Source organism: Otolemur garnettii, unplaced genomic scaffold (genome assembly GCF_000181295.1).
Source record: "Otolemur garnettii isolate 467f Iridium unplaced genomic scaffold, OtoGar3 scaffold00022, whole genome shotgun sequence".
Lineage (NCBI taxonomy): Eukaryota > Metazoa > Chordata > Mammalia > Primates > Galagidae > Otolemur > Otolemur garnettii.
This window is the reverse complement of record NW_003852417.1, coordinates 17477512-17494028: the sequence shown is the minus strand read 5'-3', so window position 1 is coordinate 17494028 and position 16517 is coordinate 17477512. Positions and strand designations below refer to the sequence as shown.

General features: G+C 45.3%; 1 protein-coding gene across 1 annotated transcript in view; it reads left to right on the top strand.

The window, feature by feature from the left end:
* Positions 1 to 16517, top strand: part of OTOF (otoferlin) — a 95102-nt gene that overhangs the window by 13517 nt on the left and 65068 nt on the right. The window contains exons 2-3 of the mRNA XM_012803709.1: positions 3049 to 3107; positions 3180 to 3265. Of these exons, the coding sequence (XP_012659163.1) occupies positions 3049 to 3107; positions 3180 to 3265 (145 nt within the window). The remainder of the gene's footprint in view (positions 1 to 3048; positions 3108 to 3179; positions 3266 to 16517) is intronic.

The following is a 16517-nucleotide window of genomic DNA, read 5'->3' as shown; positions in this document are numbered from 1 at the left end:
TAGGCCTTCTGATTTTAAAGACTGAGTCACAAGCAGAGTCTTGTCCTCTCTTTCTCAGCTCACACAGAGATGACAGTAATGTTAGGCACTCTGGGGATACCTAGAAAAACCAGGCTGTCCCTGAAAACAGTCTCAGGATCTTCTCCTTTCCCTTTAGCTGGCTCGCCGCCTCACCCTACACCCTTTGGGTCCCCAGGCCCTTCAGGTCTTCCTCTGAGGGGCTGCTCCCTGAGGGCAGGAGGTCTTCCCTTCACCATCAGGGCTCTCCGTCCTGCATCCAGCTCCTTTGGGCTTTGCTCTCTGCTCCGCGCTTTCAGATGTTTGCTCACATCTGCTTAGGTTCCCTCCTTCTCCCTTCTCCCCAGTCTCTCTGCATATCTAGATTCCATCTGATCTTCCAATGCCTTTTTGACAGGCTAAATTGAGAGTCATTTCTCCTTTCTCGTATACTTTTGGCATGATAATGACCAAATTCTGCCTTATGTAACAGCCTTTTCCAGGCCTGACATATCCCTCTCTAGGCTGTAATAAGCTCTTAAAGACATCATCCATATTCAGTTGATCTCTGTACAACTCCGCTCTGCCAGGGCCATGTGGTGGAGTAGATACCTACCAGGAGGGGAGGAGCCCTGTGGCCTGGGGAAAGGAATGAAGTGTGTGGGCTAGTCACTGCATCCCCACCCACCTGCTTTTCCCCAAGGTCTGGCTCTAGAAGGGTAAACTGTCTGGAAGAGGAGCCATTTTGTGCAGATGGGACATTTTGTTCCCTAAATCATGTCGTGCAGAAGGCTAGCATACCATCTTGCATCTGAAACAAGCACTGAGATGGTCTTCATTTAGGAGGGTAGCTGCAGTGTGGATATTGTTAAATGGTAAATGACATAAAAGTAAGCTCTGGACACCTGAGCCCTCTGACTAGGGATGAGTATATGTGATGCCATGGCACTTATTATGTTGTGAGCACAGACTGCTGTTCATACTCCATTTACTGACTCAGAGTTTATTTCAAACCAAACAGCTCAGCTATCCCATGAGCAGCTAGGAAGGAAGGAAGGGAAGGAAGAAAGGAAGGAAGGAAGGAAGGAAGGAAGGAAGGAAGGAAGGAAGGAAGGAAAGGAGGGAGGGAGGGAGGGAAGGAAGTTCGATTTTCCCCAATTGTCCTCACTCAATCCACACAGCCTCTTCCTGTGAGGAAGAGGCTATTTTCTTTCAAGCTTTATTTTCTTTTTTTTTCCCCATTCCCCCCTCCCTTCTCCCTCCCCCCTCCCCATATTCTCAAGCTTTATTTTCAATCTTCCCCATGGCAAGAAAGGTGATTAGATATTGCAATTTTTAATGGTTTTGTCTGAAAGCCATCTGAAATGAAGCAGAAATGTCAACAAGACAATTTTAAATGGAGTAGATGTTAAGTGGAAAAGAATTCGAAATAAGGGATGGAGTTAGTAACCTTCTTTGATAACTTGGAATGGACAATGGAGGTCCCCGGGCTCGGTTCCAGTGAACACAATAGGACCGCCGGAATCATACCGTCACTGGACGTATCATCCTGAAAATGGCTCATCAAAAATGCTTAAAGACATTTTGTTTTCTTAATAAGTTGGACTTTCTACTGTTCCTCTGTATGATTGATTGGTTTCAGTGAACATTTTTTTTTTCAAATTTTAGCTCATCTTGTCTGAGAATATTCACCACATCTCAATCTCCCAGGCCTACGTCAATGAGTTTAATCACATTTCAATACAGAAATGTGTAAATTTTGTAATGGCCGATTTCACTGTTTTCCTCCTCTGTAACAAGGCCATGGGAAATACACACTCAGGGAGAGTTAAGACTCAATGCCTTTTGCACACTCCAGCCACCTGGGAGGGTCCTCTTGCCCTGCTCACCCACCCCCAGGGTGCATGATTTTTCACTCCAGGAGAACCTCAGGAGAGGCACATCTGAAATTCATTAAGATCTTCTAGGATGAAAAGTGGGATGGAAAGATCTTTGATTAGTCAGAGCAGCAGGGCCTTGGGGAAACCCTGATGCACAAATATGTTCACCTGATTCTCATTTTGTATTTCGTGTTACTTGTGGGGAAAATTTAAAGAAGCTTATAGCTCAGGCGTCATCTCTCATGTTTCGCTCTCCTCCTCTGGCTGGCTTGGGGTTTGTTACTGAGACTTTTCTAGTTGACTTTTGTTTTGTTTTGTTTTTCCCCAGCTAGTGCTAAAAGTTCTCTTTCCCATCTTGTCTACTTCACATCTCTGTTGTGTGGATATTGCTTCAGCTTTACAGCTTCTTCATTATCTCAGCATCCACCTTCCTCTGCCATCAAACCCCTGCCCTGCTGGTCAGAGGGGGGCTCTGTAGTGAACTCCCACTAGCTCACGAATCATAAGAACCGCTCATTAAACAGATGAGGCAAAGGAGGCCAGAGGAGAGAGGCCTCCTTGTTCCCAGAGGACACAGCTGCTTTGCTAAGCGTCCTTGGACCCAGCCCCAGTCCCATCCACAGGAGGGTCAGAGCAGCTCTGACCCCTCCCACCCCTCCTTGGCCTTCCAGGGATGGCAGTCTGGAATTTGACCAGTTGTTCGGGGCTTGGTCTGGGCAGGAGCCCCCTCCTAGGAAGAGGCTGGGCTTCACAGGCCCAGTCAGCTGGCAGCAGTCACCCTCTAGACCAGGCTTTTGCTCAGCATAGCAAGCCTGAGGCCACCAGAGTTGGGCAGCCTGCAGGAGAGGCTGGAGAGCCACTAGACAATCAGCCTGGTGGGGAGAAGAGCCCTGGGGTCTACTCCCACACCCACTCCGACCAGCAGGGCATCCCTGTAAAATGCACCTAACAGCCTTTGACCCTCCTACCTCATAAGGCTGCAGGGAGGGTCAGGTAAGAGGTTACAGGGACTGGCCTTGTGCTGGAAAGAGCTGTACAACCATGAGCTCCCACAGTTCATGACGAGTGGTTGTGAGTTAAATGCTCTTGGGCAGCTACCGAGCTGAGGAGGTGTGACCCATGCTTGTTATCTAGACAGGTCTGATTCCAGAGTCTCCTCTTCCCCCCACAGGGCAATCCTTCTACTCCCGGGTCCTGGAGAACTGTGAGGATGTGGCTGACTTCAATGAGGTAGGGTGCCTAAGACTCTGCTCCTTTAGCCCTGAGCCCTGAGAGGAACAAGGGCCTCTCTCCCTCCTGCAGGCCCACACTGGCCTCAAGTCCTGGGCCACCAGCATGCTCACAGCCTCTCATCTCTGGTTGCTTCCTGAGGAGGTGGTGGTGGGAGGGTGTGGAGGAGCTCACCCCCTCCACTCAGATCACTCTCTGGAGCCTTTGCACAAGAAAAAGGCATACCCTAGCAAAAGGGCATGCTACACACCTCATTGCTGAATGTCATTCCTGTCACCTGCAAGGTACTCCTCTTGGGAAGCTATGAATTGACACCAGTGCCAAGTCCACCCTTCAAAGCACCTTTTCTAGGATGAGTTCGCAAACTTAATTGTCCAACCTCATATATGAGAACCTTTATTCTTTCAAATAAATTTTAAAGTAGATTTTAAAGGTTCTTCTAAAAACTATGTGGGATTTTGATTGAGATGGGAATAAACTTTAAAAATTCACTTAGATGTCCTTTTTATGATAGTAAATTGCCTATTCAAATTATCTATCATGCTTTACTAGAGTTTTAAAGTTTTTTACATAAAAATGTTATACATTTTTATACATAAGAAGTCTTATACATTTTATTATTTCCTAGAGACTTATGGCTTTGCTGTTACTGTGAACGGTAGCTTATTTCTATTACCCTTTTTAATTGATTATTACTGACATAGAGAAATGCTTTCATTTCCTGTATAAGTCCCTTCTTTATCTGGCAACCTTGCTGAACTCTCTTATTCATTTTAGCAATTCGCCTATTGCTTCTGTTTTTCTTATACCTCTAGAAGTGTTTTCTGTCTTTCTGATTCTCACCCCATTCTTCTTTATCCACCCAAAGAGCATTGACCATGATCTCTGGTTCTATATTAAATAATAATGGTGACAATGTTCTCAATATTGAAGGGAATGAACACATCTAAAATTTTATAAAATCTAATTGTTATAGTAGAATTTTACTATCTAGCTTTGTCTTACTTGTTTGCTAAGAGTTTTTTTATCATAAAGGTTGTTAAAACTTACCAAAAGCTTCTTCTGTAGTGACTGAGATAATCCTAATTTCACTCCACTATTGTATTTATTTTATAATATATTCATTTTTAGTACACTGTTAGATTAAATCCTTTTATTTAGAATTTTTGAAGCTTTGTTCATAAAAGTTTCTGGTCTAAAATTTTTTGGAAGGACACATGGAATAGGAATTACTGTTCCTTGACGTGTTGGAGTGTAGGCACACTGGCCTCTGCAGATTTTTGGAACAGAAGCTCTTTGACTCCCTTTACAATTTCTCTATGTCATCTTGTACCAACTTTGGATTTTTATATTTTTCTAGACATTTCTACATTTTAACTAGGTTTTCAACTTTATGAGCACATATTTCATCACAGTTTTGAAATTACTTTAAAGTGTTATTGCGTCTATAGTTATTTCCCCTTTCTGATCCATATTTTATTTATTTGTATCTTCTCTCTGTTTTTCTTGCAGTCTTGCTAAAGAGCTGTTAATTTTATTAAGAAAGAACCAGCTTTTGGCTTTATTTTTCTCTTTTGTTGTTGGTGTTGGTATCTCCATTTCATTAATTTCTGCCCTTTAAAAAATTATTTCTCTTCTTTTTTTTTTTTTAAATTTTGTTCTGGGTCTCTTTTCCCAACTTCTTGAGTGTTGAGCTTATTATTTTTAACTTTTCTTGCATCTTAATAAATGTGTTTAAAGCTATAAATTTGCTCTATGTACAGCTTTAGCTGTGCCCTACAAATTTTTATATGTAGTGTTATCACTGATATTCAGTTTTGAACATTTCTTATATTCCTTGATGACTTCTTAAAGGCTAAGATATAAGTTATTTGGTTTTCAAAAATATGCAACTTTTTGAGCTCTTCTTACTTTATTCTAGTTTTTCTGCATTATCAAAGAACCTAGTCTGTATGATATTAATTCTTTAAAATTGATTGAGGATGCTGTTATGGCCTGATTCATGGTCATAAATGTCCTCTCTGCTTAAAAGGAATGTGTTCAGTGTAGAGTTGCTATATATAGCTCAAGATAAGCTCAAGCTTATTATTCAATATTTCAATATTTTTGCTTATTTTTCTCCACTTGATCTGTCAGTTTCAGAAACAGCTATAATAAAATCTACAATTGCAATTGTTCATTTGTATATTTCTCCCTGTAGTTCTGTTTATTATTGCTGGATACATTTTATTATATTATATTATTAGTTGCCTATATGTTCATAATGGCCATTTATTCTCACCTACTTTTCCTTTTACTGATATAAAATATTCCTTCTTTGGCCTTTATGATGTTTTTTGCATTAATTTATTTTGTGTGAGGTATTAAGATTGTTGTCTCAGCTTATCTTGTTTTTTTCCTAGTATATCATTTTCAATTCTTTTATTTTTTAGCATTTTTTAAAATTCAATTTTATTTTTAATATTTCTACATTTTAAAATTTAAATGTCTCTGCTTAGTGCATGCATCATTAGATACCATTCCCCAGTGTGAGAGTCTCTGTCTTTTAATTAATGAGTCTTACCCGTTTCCATTTATTATAATTGCTATTATCATTAGATTTATTTAATTTTATTACTGTTATTCTGAGTCTATTTACTAGGGAGCATTAAGTTTATTCTATCACCACTTTATATTTTCCACTTACTGTACTTTTTTTTTCTCTTTTTCTCCTTTCCAGCTATTCATTAGGTAGGTTGAATTTTCTTCTATTAGTTGAAAAGTTATATATTTTATTTTTATTTCAGAATAGTTGGCCTAACTAATTTTTGTATACTTTTTGATAGGTCACACAAATCAGTAATCATAGTTTCTCCCTAATATGGCAAGTAGTTTAATACTGTCTCATGCCTCCTTGATTTCCCTACCTCAGCCCACTCTTCTTGCTAATACTGTCTAGAGTAAAATTTTAATTTAGGTTCTTTTGGATGTGCAGTTTCTTTTTCTTTTATTTACCCTAGCCTTCTTTTTGTTTTAAGATAATAATAGCCTTTACCAAGGTCTTTGATTTTCTTTACTTCTCATATTTCTTAAAGTAGCTCATGGATTTATTTTTCTTCTTATTTGAGTACTTCCTCCAAAAGCGTTTTTATTTATTTATTTTTTTTAGAGACAGAGTCTCACTTTATTGCCCTCAGTAGAGTACCATGGCATCACAGCTCATAGCAACCTCTACCTCCGGGGTTTAGGTGATTCTCTTGCCTTAGCCTACCAGTAGCTGGGACTATAGGCGCCCGCCACAACACCCAGCTATTTTTTTGTGCAGTTTGGCTGAGGCCAGGTTCAAACCCGCCACCCTCAGTATATGGGGCTGATGCTTTACCCACTGAGGCACAGGCACTGCCCAAAAGTGTTTTTAATTTGGGTCTTTGTGTACACACCTTCTAAAGCTTTGTGAATATGAGAAGTTTTTCTTATTTCTTCAAAGTTTTCTTCAGAAGTTTTTCTTATTTCTTATTTCTTATATCCAGAGTTTCACTAGATATGAAATTCTAGGTTCAGAGTTCTTTACAACTTCAGAAATACTATTCCATGTTGCTCTACCATGTGGTTCTGGTTGTTTTATGTGTGATCTTCCTTTTCTCTCTGAAAAAAAACAAAAACAAAAAGTATAATTCTTTTCCCTTTGATATTCTTAAATTTTATTTTAATGTGTCTAGTTATGAGTTTTCCTTACATTTCCTATTTTGCACTATTTTGTGAGCCCTTTCAAATCACGAACTTCCATCTTTCACTTATAATAGAAAAATCCATTATTTTTTTTTCAAATACTTCTTCCACTCAGTTTCTATGTTGTCCTATGTTCTCCTCTGCAACTTCTGTTGTCAGACGTCAGGACCACTACTTCTTCTAGCTTCCTCATGTCTGACCTTTTATGTTATTCTATTAATACTTGTCTGCTATCTTGTGAGGAAGTTCTTCAAATTGATCTTCCAGTGTTCTAATCTGTTCTTCTTCTTTTTAAAAGAAGATTCTGGGGCAGCACCTGTGGCTCAAGGAATAGGGCACCGGCCCCATATACTGGAGGTGGCAGGTTCAAACCCGGCCCCAGCCAAAAACTGCAAAAAATAAAATAAAATTAAATAAATAAATAAAAATAAAAGAAGATTCCTTGCCTTGGTTTCATACCGCTAATATACAAAGGGTGCCAAAAAATGTATACACATTTGAAGAAAGGAAAAAGCTGTATTAAATTTGTAATACTCAAGTCATGTTTGACTTCTGCAATTACAAGAGGTGTTCAGCATGACTTGTGTTCATCTTTTGTTGTTGGTATATGCAGTATCTTGAGTGTTACAATTGTAATACGGCTTTTTTCTTTCTTAAAAAGCATAAATGTTTTTTGGCACCCTCTGTATTTCTTGACTGTCCATTTATTCAGCTAGTCCTGTTCCAGTTGGTAAGTACCATCCAGTGTGCTGACTTTCTTTTATGGGAGATGGACTTTTCAAGTGTCTCCTTACATTGCTGGGTTCAGGGTCCCCCAGTATTAGCAGTGGTCTGATATGTATTTTGGGAATGTGTCAAAGGCCAGTCTGTGTTGGTCTCTAAGTGCTAAAGAGAAGGGCAGTCATAGGCACAGGGGGTGGAAGACAGTTACCACAGAAACATTGTTGACCACCCCACCACCCGAGTCAGGGTCTAGTTGCTGGACCTTTAAGGGGAAACATGAGTGACAGAAGATAGTCTGGATTTTTAGCGACCAGCTCTGGAGTAAAGAAGATCTGAACTACTGGTCTATCAATGCCTATTATTCTTCATCCTCACCTCAGCAGGACTGTTGTCACAATTTCATCAGGAATTTACAAAGCTTCCTGCAGCCCCTTGTCTCACTGCCCCTCCCTTGCCCTCCAGCCCAGGCCAAGAGCCTACATCTTCCTGCACTTACCAGCTCCAGCAGCCTTTGTGGTTTCCTCAGGTTTCGTATGCTCTTTTGTCTATTTGCTTGTTACTTTCTGTAATCCATATTCCCTCTTCCTGCTATAGTTTCCCCAAGGACTCTGGGATAATAACTAGCAGTCCTGAGTCATCAACATGGAACAAACCAGAAATTCTGTTGTGACCTGTGAAACAGTTTGCCCCTTATTCCCTGGGCTTGCCTCTCACATCCAGCTGTTTGGGCTGGGAAGGGCCTCATGGTGGACCATTCCCCTTGAAGCTGGCCACTGACATTCAGCTGAGCAGCCACCAGGATGAAGGACTACTTAGAGCCAACTATCTCCCTCTCATCCCCAAATCAAGCTGTGCCTTCAGCCCAGAACGGAGGCAAGGAAGCTCCCTGGACTCAGGAGCTGTTGTTAACTGGCATGTCCCAAAGCTGTGCTCCTCTAGCCACTGCAGGATCATTGTTGTCACAGCCTCCCTGGACATCCCCACAGCTACCCAAGGCATTAAATTCCTCATTTAATGTAAATCCCCAGAGCTAAGGAGGATTTTTCTCTCTTCCTGGGTATGTGACTTCCACCCTGTTTCTAAGCCTCAGCCACTGCCACCCCTTTCCATCCAGTGTACTCCAGGATACCTGAGCCACAGATATATATGACACCCAAAGTTAATCACCGTGGCCTTCCTCTTCCCAATGCTGCCCAGCATGGATTGGATGGAGAGTCATCTCTGCTGCCCCTGAACATAGGACCATGTTCTGAGCATCTAACGTGCGCCAGGCCTGGGCTAGAGATACCTCAGAGGGAGGATCCCCGGGCTATACTTGAGAACCTGGGTATAGGCAGCCTGAAGAGTGTGAGGAGACCTGAGGGGTCACATGAAGGTCTTTGTAAAGTGATGAACAGAATGAGGGGTTCTTGGGGTAGTGGAGCCACTGCTGCAAACTAAGCTAGCTGTCGAGAGGCCTCAGGCTTGCCCCATTACATGGGGGCTGAAGAGGGGATGATCTGGCTGGGTGAAGATGCAGCAGCTAGTTTCTCAGTCCTGCTTCCCTGGGCTCTGCCCCCTAATCCACCAGGCATAGCATCTGACTCCCTCTACCAGGACTCCCAGGGGACATGTCAGCCAGGCCTCCAGCCAGTGAGCAACCTGATGCCCCTTCCAAGGGCACAGGCACTCCTTTCCATGTACTGTGCCCCAGGACACCCGAGCCACAGGTATACATGACACTCAAAGTTAATCACCGTGGCCTTCCTCCTCCCAATCGGGTGGAGAGTTAGTCTCTGCTGCCCTTGAGCATGGGACCACATTCGGAGCCTCTATCCCAGTGGTTCTCAACCTTCCTAATGCTGTGACCCTTTAATATAGTTCCTCATGTTGTGGTGACCCCCAAGCATAAAATTATTTTGCTGATACTTCATAATTATAATTTTGCTACTGTTACAAATGGAAATATAATTATCTGATATGCAGGATGGTCTTAGGCAACCCCTGTGAAAGGGTCATTCAACCCCCAATGGGGTTACGACCCACAGGTTGAGAACTGCTGCAACCTGTTCCAGACCCAGGCTAGAGATACCCTAGAGGGCCTTGAACAGGTATCCTCAAACTACGGCCTGCAGGCCACATGGGGCCTGCCAAGGACATTTATGCGGCTGGGTGTTTTTGCCGCTGCTGCAGCCAACTTGTCCTAGGGCCTGCAGTCTGGACCTCCAATGGTCTGAGGGACAGTGAACTGGCCCCCTGTTTAAAAAGTTTGAGGACCCCTGGCCTAGCGGGTATAGCCCATGAGAATCCACACGGGAACTTGGGTCTGAGGCAGTATGTGGCATGTGGGAAGACAGTGAGGGGTCAGAAGTCAGGTGGAGATGAACAGAAGCAGGTCTCAATCAAAGAGCAAGCTACTCAATGTAGAAAGGTCATTCTCACCAGTGGATGTTGCCACCTACTCACCAAGGGGTCAGGGAAGTTTCTGGCTGTCACAGTGGAGAAACTACTTGCTTCTGGGGGGAAGGGCAAGAATGCAAATGACTTGGAGTGCTCAGGCCATCCCACATCCCACACTCAGGGAGCCCCAACAACAGCACTGGGCTGTTGCCTGAGCAGTCCCTCTTGCATCCAATCTCCACAATTATCCAGACTGTGAAACTCAGGCTCAGATGTAAGTGCCCGTCACCAGGTGACACAGCTAGAAGTGGCCAAGCAGGGAGTCTTTAAGTGCATGCATAGATTAGATTCTGCACCTTCTCTGGATGCAACAAGAAGACACTGCCCCAGGGCCTGACTCTCACCACCCCTGCAGGGCTTTTGTTGGGCCTCTATTTCTCTGTCTGAGAGCAAACCCACAGCTTGGCCACTCCTGATCAGCAGTACACAATCCCACACAGCAGGGAGGCAACCCTCCATCTCTGGGTCAGCCTAGTCCCAAAGAACCTTGAGCTGTATCCAGGTTTATTCTCTCTCCAGACCTAGTGGGCAGGGCCTAGATAGCCGAGGTTGCTCCCTGAAAGTGTCCCCAAGTCTTCCAGTGATTTCAGAGTAAGCCTGGAAAATAAATCCTTGAAAATTCCTCTAAAACTTTTTGACTTCCCAGGAAGCCTCTTCTCCCACCCTTACTCTACCCAGGGACTTCAGGAACCAGCTTAGTGAGCTACAAGGCACATTAGCCTGGGCTACAGTCCTTGCTGAGGTCACCTCCTTGGCCTTAGTGTCCTCTGTAACATCCATTTTACAGATGTTTCCCCATCTGTCAGGGTTAAAAAAAAAAGGGGGGACAAGAAAGCAAATGTCTCTCCCTGGTCTAATTAGGCAAGGGAGGGGCCCCAGGGGTGACAGTGGCTGCTTCAGGCTGGGCTTAGGAACCTGAGTGGGGACAAGGTGGCCATGGAAGAAAGACAATGCTCCTTACAACAATGAGTGGAAACAGAGCCTGGATATGGTGTCTCCTTTCCCAGGGGCAGAACCTGAGATCCTACATTTAACCTACAACTCTGCAGAAGCTGGAGGGAGAAGGGGAGGGAGTAAGGGAAAGATCCACCCTTTGTGTCCTGGGAAAGCATGAATGGCTGTGCTGGAATTTGAACCCTGGTCTTTAAGCTCCCAAGACAGTCTCTCAATTGTATCCTAAAGCTTTGTAGCGTACCTTAGTTTCCCCCCAAAACTTAGAGGACTATCCCTTTAAGGATGCTATCTTGCTGATTTAGGATGGTTCCTGACTCACTTAGTGGTTAAACTGGGCAGAATTCAGGTCATTTTCCAACATACAGCAGGGAAACCTCTCTGTGGGGCGCTAGATTGCTGGGGCTGATGGGAGGCAGAACTCTGGACCCCAGCCAGCACCAGCCAGGTCAGGGCTAAGCCTAGATCAGGCAAACTGGGTCACAACTTAGCACTCCCATGCCTCTAAGGTCCTCTTTCCCTCCCCCTACCTGTAATGCCAACCTTTTTACTTATATCAATGGTCCCATCACAGCCTGCTATTCCAGATAGGGAATAGAACTATTCAGGAGCAGCCTCAGGGCTAAGAAATAGGTTTGCATCCCTACACTCTGCACATTGCCATGCAGAGCCTGGCACACAGGAGGTGCTCAGCAAGTGTTTGACCCTACATGATACTTGCTGGCTCATGACATCTTGAGTGGCCATAGTTGGCTTAGCTGCTACCTGAGTGCCCTAGCTGTGCTGGGCATATGTCTTAGGGGTGCTTAGGGGGCTAAGATGGAGTAGGATATTAGATGGTATCCTGGATTTCCTTGGCCCAGTCTTGAGATAGCTATTTTCAGAGTATCCCCAGAAATAGAAGACCCCACCCTCACGTGTTGTGGCCATAGGAAAAGAATCATGCTGTCACTACTTAGGCTGGAGAAGTGCCCTTTGTCCTCAGAAGGCTCCTGAAAGCCACCCTTTGCCTCAGCTCCTACAAATAATAACAACACAATAACAATCACTATAGGTGCTTGGCTAACTTCAAAAGTACCCTAAGAAGCAGGTACTATTACTGTCATCCTTACTTTATAGAGAAATGAGTAGTCTGCCCAAGCTCACATTGCCCGTAAGGAGCTACACTACAGGCAGGCAAGTCAGTCATTTGAAACTGTTTACTGAATACTTTCTCTGTGCCAGGCCTATGCCATATCCAGGGGATCAGTGAATGGGACAGAAAGTTTGGCCTGATGGCTCTACTCATGCTCTGAACTGCTCTTTGAGAGGAACAGTAGAGGCTGTACCTGGAGTTTTTGAAGTCAAAAGAAAGACTAAGGAGCAAGAGAGCAGGCATATCAGTGGGGGCAAGGCCCTAGGGCATGGAGTCCAGCTCTGCCTCTGATGACACATCTACACAAATCTGACACTTAGAGAGTGGCATAAATAGCATAGGGAATGTCACAATTATCAAGCGCTATGTAAAATACCATCCTGAAACTTTTGATTAAAATTATCAACATTGCAGTATTGCTTATGATTCTGGGCTGGGCTCGGCAGGGCAGTTCTTCTGCTCCACACAATGTCACTTGAATCCAGATGGGAGACCAGTTGGTGCTGGCTATCATCTGGGGCACTTTGGGTCTCCTTCTTGTGTCCTCACATCCCTCAGGGCCTCTCTCTACATGGCCTCTCTATAACAGGGAAACTTTGACTTCTTTACATACATGGCAACTGACTTCTAAGAGGGTAAGTATGGAAGCCTCTACACCTAGGTGCCACGCAGTCTCACTTTTGCTACAATCTAGTGACAAAAGCCCATCAAAGAGCCATCCTAGATGCAAGGAAAGGGGAAACGTACTACCTTTCAATGGAAGAGGCAAATCACAAGGCAAAAAGGAACATAGGGAGTTGCTGAGTCTCCCTCTGGAGAGAAAGCACTGTCCTTGGATGCAGATAGACACCGAGATAGCAGCACTAGTTATAACCTCTGCAGCATTTACTCTGTGCTAGGGCCCAGGGTTTAGCAGACATTATCATCTCCATTTTACAAATGAGACCACTGAATGGGGAGGTAACCTGCCCAAGGTCACATAGCTGTTAAGTGGCAGGGCCAGGATTTGCACCTAGGCAGTCTGTTCTTATGTCAACTATGAAGCTACTAACCACTTATTTTAGACAAATCTCAGAGCCTCAGTTTTCTCATCTGTAAAGTAAAGATTCAATTATATAATGTTTATGTAAAGTGTATAATCAGTGCCCAGCACTTAATAAAAAATGTTTTTGTTGTTGACAACCTGGAAGGATGATCAGAGCCACACATCCCCTCTGAGATTCAGTCTCAGCTACTCTCCCAGGTTTCAGGAGAGTTCTTATCATAAATTAAGCCCTGGACTAAGCATCCAGAGACTTGAATTGGAATCTTGACTATGCCGCCAACCAGCTTTGTGCTGTTGGGCAATTCTCAACTCTCCACTTTCCCACTCAAAAAAGAAGCACATCTTTGCCATGCTGCTGTGTAAGCCTCCCTTATTAGTGAAAACTGCTCTGAGCAGTACTGAGTGCTACTGAGTGATGTAAATTCTTCTTCAGAAGCCTTTTCCTCCAGTCAAATAGCTCATAAGTTCAACAGTGTACCTGGGAAAGGGGTGCAGTGAACCAGGGACTCCCAGAGATCCTGAGCCCCAAACTCCCCATCTGGTCTTGCTGTGTTCTCTGCATTTGGTCCATGTCACCCCAAATGGAGGAAAGGAAGTAACAGTAACAATGAGGAGACAATGAGAAATGAAATCACGACAAGAAGAAGGAGGGAAAGAGGCATGGGAAATGGACAGGCCAGGCCGGAGACGTGGTCAGATAGCGATGTGGGGGCAGAGGGGCAGAGAGACAGGCAGCTACAGCATGCCCAGAGTTTTCACAGGAAACAAACAAGGAAACGCCTGCACTTCGGCATCACTTCCAAAGCCCTATCACCTGTGTGATCTTAAGTGGTTTCAATTGCCCTGCTAGGTTGATATTATCACACCCATTTTACAGATGGGGAAGCTAGGTCAGGGAAGGGTGACATGAGGCAGAGGCAGGGTTGGAACTCAAATCTCCCAACACACATTCAGAGTTTCTGTACCACCACAGAGCCCCCCGCTCTGCTCCTGGAGGGAACACCTTTCCCAGCCTGCTGGCTACTGGACCAGATCAGACTGGCCATGCTGCCTGGGCCCAGCAAGGAGGACTGGGCATGCTAGGAGGGGGAATTGCCACCTATTTCAAAAAGCAGTGGAACTTTTTAACAAAATAGAGGTAAAAGTAGGGGAAAATTCAAACTAAAAAGTCACCTTACCAACCCCCCATCCCTCTGCTCCCTGGGAATAGCCCTAAGTTCCAGTCTTAAAGCTCTGGCCTCCAGCCTAGAGGCTGGCCACACTCTGCAAGGCCCTGTACTGATGTCTGGACACTCCCCCCCCCACCCCCCGAGAGATGCCTGTTTAATCAGTCTCAAGGCCTGGGCCTCCACATATTTTTAAATCTTCCAAAAATGATTCTAATGTGCAGCCAGAATCAAGAACCACTGAGAGAGACAGAGACAGGAAGATAGACAGAGACAAAGACAGAGAGAAACTGTACAAGATAAAATGGCAAGATGAAGGTAGAAAAGTGAGAGAAAGAAGGAGTATGTAGGGGGCCAGAGAACAGGGAGGACTTTGTCTCTCTCACCCTGAGGGATGCTCTTGTCTGCCTTCTGCAGCAACTGCCCAGGCCTGGCCTGTCCAGAGTCTACTCAATCCTTCTCTCCTCCTGTCCCCTCCTGGTGAGTTCTTTCCTGGAAACACTCAGCCTGCCCCCTCCGCTGACAGATTCCTGAAAGGACACCCAAGCCCCGAATGCAGATGTGCTTCCCTTAGCTTATCCTCTGCAATCAGGACCCCAAGGGCTCCTCCCTCCCCACTCAGCTGACTGGCCGCTGCCCTCTTGGGTCCCTTTGCCTCAGCCTATTGCACTGTTCAATACCCCCCTCCTTCCAATGGTGCCGAAACCATGGTCATGTCCTTTTCCTCCTAATGCTTCCCTCCTTCCAATGCCAAAACCCCACCTATAGACCCTCAGGTGGATTGAACACCCCTGTCCCCTTCCTTCTAAGAAAATTGAAATCTTGGTGGCTCCTGCAGCCCTCTCCCCCAGCATGGGGGCTAATGAGCTGGGCATGCCTGAGCTGCTTTATTTCCCTGTAGCCCTATAAAAGCAACTTCATTAAGAAAACTGCACACTCTGCAGAGCTGCCAGAGGCATCCAGGAGCTGGAGCAGAAGCTGTTTAATGAGGCCTGTGGGCCAGGCAGCTACCTCCACCTCCCCTGATCCTGTTAGCCCAGCCTTCTACGCCCACCTTACCTCAGAGCCCAGACATTCCCTAGCCCATCCCAGCCCTGTGCCCTCCTCTGCCTCCCTGGGGACTTGACCAGCCCTGAAAGGTGTTGTGGAAGACATTTTCCTAAGACAGGTCCTGCCCACACTGAGCAGAGACCTGCCAGGCCACAAGCCCTCCAAGTCCTGGTCTGACAAGAGAACACCTACTTTTAGAAACAGCTAACATGCAGATGGGCTCCCAGAACCTCCCTAGCTCAGCCACCAATAGAGTTCTCTGCATTGTGTGGCTGCTGTAAGCCTGGGTGGCTCTCTCTACAAAGCAGAGAAGCCATTATCAGCCTCTTGGACTGTGGGGAAGACTAGATGAATTAATACACATGGAGCTTGTAGGCCCTGCATAATAAAAAGTTCTCCATAAATGACAGCTATTATTATTATAGCTATTACCATTATCATTTCTGGCCCATTGAGTATTCTGAATTTGGTAGGGTATAAAAATGAAATTGGAAAATAAAAAGTCACTGCCTTCTGCCTGCTCTGTCAAAATCCCCACTGGTACCTTTTCTCAGCTGTGTCATGGAGCCGACCCCAGAGCTGTCTGGTCATTTTCAGTTATTCGAAGTCCAGTCCTAATGTGTTAACTAATCCAGTCTGTCATTGTGGTCACACTGCCTCTCCTCTTCCCATATGTTATGGCTCAGGAAGTGGAGGCGGGCGGGGACCCCTGCTCAGGCCCTCCACCACCTCCCCTACTCCGACTGAAGTGGGGGCTGTGGGCTGCGTTCTTGGTCTCTGCCTGGACATGGTGCCTCCCTCTGCTCCTGAAGGTATGGCAGCTTCTCTGGCCAGCTCTAAATGCTATTAGCACAGTGGACCTTGCAAATGAGCCCTGAGTGGCAGCCACATGATGTGGAGCCCCACCTGGGGGACTTGATTCTGGCTGCACCCCACCCCAGCTGTTGCCACTGGAGTACACCCCTACAACCTCATCTGAGCTGAAGATCCCTCCCTTGGTGAGCAGCCCTTGGGCAAAGTGTAAACCACATACTTGCCATGCCCAACAGGGGCAGACCAGGATCCTTGCCCTGCAGGTCTCCACAGGTCTCCCTGCAAGCTCAGGGACAGATCAGCTGGCCTGCTGCCCAGGCAAATGCCACTGGGAACCTGCATGCTGAGCTGCACTTCTGGAGATGCCCAGTCCCTACGAG